We start from the raw sequence: 5261 nt of genomic DNA, 5'->3' as shown, positions 1-5261 counted from the left end.
CTCCATTTTGTGAGCACACTCCCCAGTGCACTTTATCAAGTTTTCTCCACTGGAACAGCATGTCATAGCATTTTCTCCACTAGGGACCCAAAAAAGAAAATTACAATGTACCCTGGAAGAGCAAAACATTTTCCATTCAATGAGTACCTTAGAGTACACTTTTCTACGCAGGAACAGCATTGAATCAAATTGTCTCTACCTGAGGGCAACTAGGATGGTACTAGAGCACATTTTTCCTCTAGAAGTATACCCAATGAGGCACATTATCATGTACTCTTGGCTGGAAGGGCAGATCATTGCTTTTCTTCAAGTTTGAAAGTACTGTAAATGACACTTTATTGCATTTAATCCACTGGAAAGGCAAATCAGCACATTTTCACCACTGGGATGGAATCCTTAAGGGTACTATGCATTCATTTCTGGTAAACACCCCAGGAGGCACTTTGTAAACTTTGTGTTGTTTTCTCCTCTTGAGGGGCACATGATGCCATTTTACATCATTGTAAGGCCTTCTTTCAGGACATTTAAAAACATGTCTCCCTACTTTCTACACTGGGAACACACTCTGGTGTAAACTTTATCAAGAACCTAAGTAGGTTTTCTCCACTACAGACAGCCTACAGGGGTCTTCCATATGGTTTTCCTATCACATATTGATTTTACTGAAAAAGGCTTTAATGTGTTTTCTCCACTGAAAGTGTAGCCTGGAAGGCACTTTATCATGCATTCTCTTCTTCACACAATACCTCACGTTTGATCCTTGTTTTTCTGGAATTGAAAGTTCTTCTCATGTTTTCCATTATAGAGACCTTAACAAAGGCATTTTTGTCACACTTTTTACATTGCAGTATAAAGCCACTGTTTAACCCCATCTGTGTTTAAGCTTCCACTGTAGTTGATAGCATACTTCTCCTCTCACCCAGGACAGCAAAAGTAGGAGGGTAGAGTAAAATGGAGAGGTGCCAGCTCACCTCCTGTGTACTGCAGAGTTGCCCTTAAGCAAAGCACCAAACCCCTGACTGATTGTTGTGATCTCTCTACTGATTTTCTTTCTTCTTTTATTTCTTCATCTCATCTCCTTTTTACTTCAACCTCTTTTTCTTCATCCATACATCTTGCTAAACACCGCTTATATGAGAAACTGACATAATTTCAAAGGTCTTACTTACACTTTATTTGGCTGAAAACTTAAAATTTTTGTCAGGACAGAGGGGTAAAAAAGTCAGGATCATCAGATTACGTTTGATAACTATTTCTTATCAGAGGTTTCTGGCACTTTGACTCTACGGGGAGATTTTGTAATCTAAGGTTGTCTGCCCTGTGCAGCAGATAAAGGTAAATATCCCAAAGGAGTCCAGACCCTGGTGGTGGAGAAAATGGTGGATGATGAAATCTGCTGAGGCTGATGAAATGACACTGAAGAAACTACTAAAGCTGTGTGGTGTGCAGGAAGTGAAGGAGCAATGATAATAGTGAATGCAGAATGGTATGACAAACTACAGGCCCCAGCATGCAAGATTATAGCCGTCCTGACTGAACTATGCCAAAGCTCCTTAATAGCTACCAAACCTTGAAACAGATGAAAACACTATGGGTGTTGGTGCACTGTAAAATTGACAGCAATGGTCACATCCCCATGCACATACTGTAGACCTCAAGTACAAACTGTGTGTAATTTCATTATTTCTTTAAATAGCAGAGTTTTATCTTCATTATGAGCACAGTCTCTAGGGCTTTTTTATCACTGCACAGTCATCCTATTTCCAATAATCAAACTTCTTTTATGTTTCTACTACAAAGACTTTTTTTAAACTATGCTGGACTCTTCTATTTGGATTTTTGCACATCCATGATCAATTAAAGCTAAGCATTTTAGAGGCCCTGTTTGTACAATATTAAACACTGTACACGACAATTTTAATCATTAAAACGTTGAAACTATTACACAACTGTGTTAAATACTTGATTATAATTAGTCAATCTTTATTGTTAAATGTGTATCATTGTTTCCCCTATCTTCCCTCTTGTTTATCCATCTGTCTTAACTGCAATGCAAATGAGGCCGTGCCAAAAAGGGCAATTTGGAATGAGATTTCAAGATGGTGCACAAAGGATATGGGACTGATTTCCCTGCTGAAACAGCTCAATGAACCCAGATAGTGTGAGAGTAGAAACACCTGTTTGCAGCGCAGCAGTCACTATTCACCAGGCCTCATACCATGGTAGGCTGCAACATATGATATCATCCCCTCAGTCACAGTCTAGCAAAACAGATGAAATCCTTTAAGGATGATGAAGCTGTGAAAGAAAGGTTTGTGGCATGCCATGCAGTGTCTCAGTGCCAGAGTTCTCGTTAAGGTAGAGACATTTATTTTCAATTTTTTCAACGTAGAGAGCTGCCCTTATATGTCTGTAGCTGCTTAACTTCTATTTTTGTCAAGTATTGAATACTGAGGTATGCTATTAGTGATGCAATTGGCTCCCTGTGCAGACTTGCAAATGTGTGTGTCCATGTGCATGTTTTTGAAAATACATCTTGGTTGAAAAAAGGTTGAGCAAGCCTGGTCTTGGGGGTGTTGCCCAGATAGATGGGATATAGATGGTTATGCGAAGCAGTCTATCTGGTGTATCAAGTTATCATCTTGTGACTATTAAGTAAAAGTACAACCGCTCCAGGATGTTGTTTATGTGGCCTTGCACAACATGTGAGGAAAAAGTGTTGTGTTGCCTTTCTGTTGATTTCCTTGATGCTCACTTGACTGGAGTAATATAAACTTTAGCAGTTGTAACTCATCACTTTTCACCTTGTTTGACAGAGTCAAGAGATGCTTCGGGAATCCTTCTCTCGTCTGTCAGCCGGCCTGCAGCTGCTGCAAGCAGCTGTGGTCAAACTCTCTCACAGGCATCATTTTAATTGTTATCGTGCAAAGTGTGTGTCTCCCTGAGGAGAGAGCGGTTTTCTATGATAACAATTCATCTGTCTGTCCCTGCAACAAAGTCACTTCAGTGTCCTCAAGTGCCTGCTGCATCTTTTTCTGCAGAATAACAACTGGTTGTATTTCGAAATGTTGGTTGTAAACCATAGCTTTAATTAGGACAGTTAAAACATGGTGGTTTGAAGGTTTTTGTCTTTTGTTCATACTGGAATTTTAATTAGATGTGTGTGCAGACAACTTCTGTAAAAACCAGATGAAAGCATAGACTTGTATCAAAATCAGGTTTATTTGCATGGATCCAAACATTTAAAAAACATAAAGAAATAGAATTTAACAATAAATAAAGCATCTTAAATAGTAGTCAAGTTAAGCAAAAAAATAAAAGTGAGTGCATTTTTTTTTACACTGGCTTTCTTACAGACTTGCTGTTATAATACTGTACATATTCATATTCTATCCCCTAAGTTGAATATAACTCCTTTCCCCCTCAGTCCTGCCTGCGAGCTATAAATTATTTCCTCTCCCACGACTATTCTCCCCCTCGTTGTCATTTCTCAATCCTCTGCAGTGCAGAAGTTCAGTGAAAGCTCTGCTCTCAGCATACACAGGCTCGTGGGCTCAGTCTTCATGTCACCTCCGGGACTCCAGTCCGGATAACTTTCCTCCCCAATCAGGCCTCCCCTTGCACTCTCAAACTGCCCTTTTCATTTTGTCGATGCATTCGCTCTTGCGGCTCTCGGTCCTGTTTATCCTGAAAGGGGGAGGAAGAAAACTGGGATCAGGCCAGAGGACTAATACGAAACATCTGGAGGTTTGTGCAACAAGTCACATGTTAATGTGATTAAAAATGTTGAGCCAGTGTCTTGTAATAAACCTTTTGTTATAAGCAGAAGATTTCTTCTTTCATTGACTGTGAGTTTGTTTCAGAGTAAACTAGTTGGACAGAGTTTTGGCTTCACAATGATGCTGCATCTTGAGGCCAAATCAAAAGTAGCTGTTCTCTTGTGAAATCAGTGCAAACTCCAAATGTTGCAGGAGGGTTCAGCTAAGCTCAACTGCCTTGATGAAAAGAGCAGCTGATGAAAAACACAGCTCTCTTTTAAAGAAGATTCAAGTCAGTTGTTTTTCGGATGGAAATGTGTTTATGTGTGAAAGCTAATCATGTCAAGTTTATGTTGGTAGTTTAAATGCTGTTGTTTACCTGTCCCAGCATTTCACAAATGCCATGCCAAACTTTTTCTGTGTGTTCATGCAGAGTTTCTCTGTGGTGTTGTCCAACTTGTTCATGGTTACACTGGAAAAAAGCAACAACAAGAAATTAGAATCAAACCAAGCTCAACTGATGAGATTTAAAATGTTTCAGAGCTGCACATTTTTCTTTAAACTTACATCAGTTCAGTTTTATCACATCCAGATCTTCTGTCATAGACTTGGAAATCTGACATGTTGCCTTTGATGAAATTGATGACTTCGGGACAGTAGCAGCGATCAGGAATGTCATGGGTTGCTGTAAAAACATGAAGACAGTTAATGTCTGGAGCCTCAGCAATTAGCACAAGTCATGCAAAACATCTGTTGAACTAAACGAAATGCAAAATATAACAGTAAAATTGGGTCATGCATCAATACTTTTAAAAATCTTTTGTAGTGTTTGTATCCAGTAAATTCCACATTTATATAAAAAAGCTTTTACTCACCCTGATAGAGCTGAATGTAAACTGCTGCCACAACAACCAGCAGGAAAGCACAGTTTTTCTTGGAAATCAAGGCCATTTTTTGTTCCTGCAAAAAGACAAAAGTCCAGAGATCCCTTGAAGGAGAAAGTGTAAACTGGGGCAGGCTGAGAAGAGAGAGTGAAGAGCTGCTGTGAGCCTGGTTGCCTTTTATAGCCAGCACAGAGTGGGTTTTCCCAGAGCCCATGCTTTTTCCCGTCAAGCCAAACCTGCACTGCGCTCTGGAATTTCCACACACACTCCGAAGAATGTGCTCTCTCTCCCTCCATAGAAAGAGAAGAGAAAGGGAAAATGATGCACCAATTAAGAGAAAAGTGACTCAGTAACATACCAAGATGATTAATACTTTATGTGACACTTTGCCCAGACATGTCAGGGCAAACATGTCCAGGCAAACGGAGCCTCAAATAAACTACACTGTCTTATCAGGAGTTACACCATTTAGACTTAGATCATTGTTCTACTGACCGGAAATGAAGCTTTAGCTGCACATGAGCAAGAAAGGTGGGAGGTTTGCAGGGAAGCAGAGCTTACTAATATAACAATGTAATTTATTGTACAACACAGATTAGCAGCTTGAAGCTTTCCTGTA

At 39.8% G+C, this 5261-nt stretch overlaps 1 protein-coding gene across 1 annotated transcript; it reads right to left on the bottom strand.

The window, feature by feature from the left end:
• Window positions 1-3203: 3203 nt before the first annotated feature.
• Window positions 3204-4978, bottom strand: cxcl18b (chemokine (C-X-C motif) ligand 18b). The gene is made up of 4 exons (XM_034688028.1): window positions 4634-4978; window positions 4326-4443; window positions 4138-4230; window positions 3204-3687 (listed from the first exon to the last, which is right to left on the bottom strand). Exons 1-4 carry the CDS (start codon window positions 4854-4856, stop codon window positions 3627-3629), a joined length of 495 nt encoding a protein of 164 aa, XP_034543919.1. The 5' UTR covers window positions 4857-4978; the 3' UTR covers window positions 3204-3626.
• Between the last annotated feature and the right edge of the window lie 283 nt (window positions 4979-5261).

Source organism: Notolabrus celidotus, chromosome 7, assembly GCF_009762535.1.
Source record: "Notolabrus celidotus isolate fNotCel1 chromosome 7, fNotCel1.pri, whole genome shotgun sequence".
Classification (NCBI taxonomy): Eukaryota; Metazoa; Chordata; class Actinopteri; order Labriformes; family Labridae; genus Notolabrus; species Notolabrus celidotus.
This window is presented reverse-complemented; position numbering and strand designations above follow the sequence as displayed.

What these genes read in the sequence shown, in the direction of transcription:
- cxcl18b (XM_034688028.1), bottom strand. Translation starts at nt 4,856, where the DNA reads ATGGGCTCTGGGAAAACCCACTCTGTGCTGGCTATAAAAGGCAACCAG. An exon ending in TGTGATAAAACTGAACTGAT is followed by an intron (nt 4,231 to 4,325) that starts GTAAGTTTAAAG and finishes GCTTTTTTCCAG; the next exon opens with TGTAACCATGAACAAGTTGG. An exon ending in TTTGTGAAATGCTGGGACAG is followed by an intron (nt 3,688 to 4,137) that starts GTAAACAACAGC and finishes TCCCCCTTTCAG; the next exon opens with GATAAACAGGACCGAGAGCC.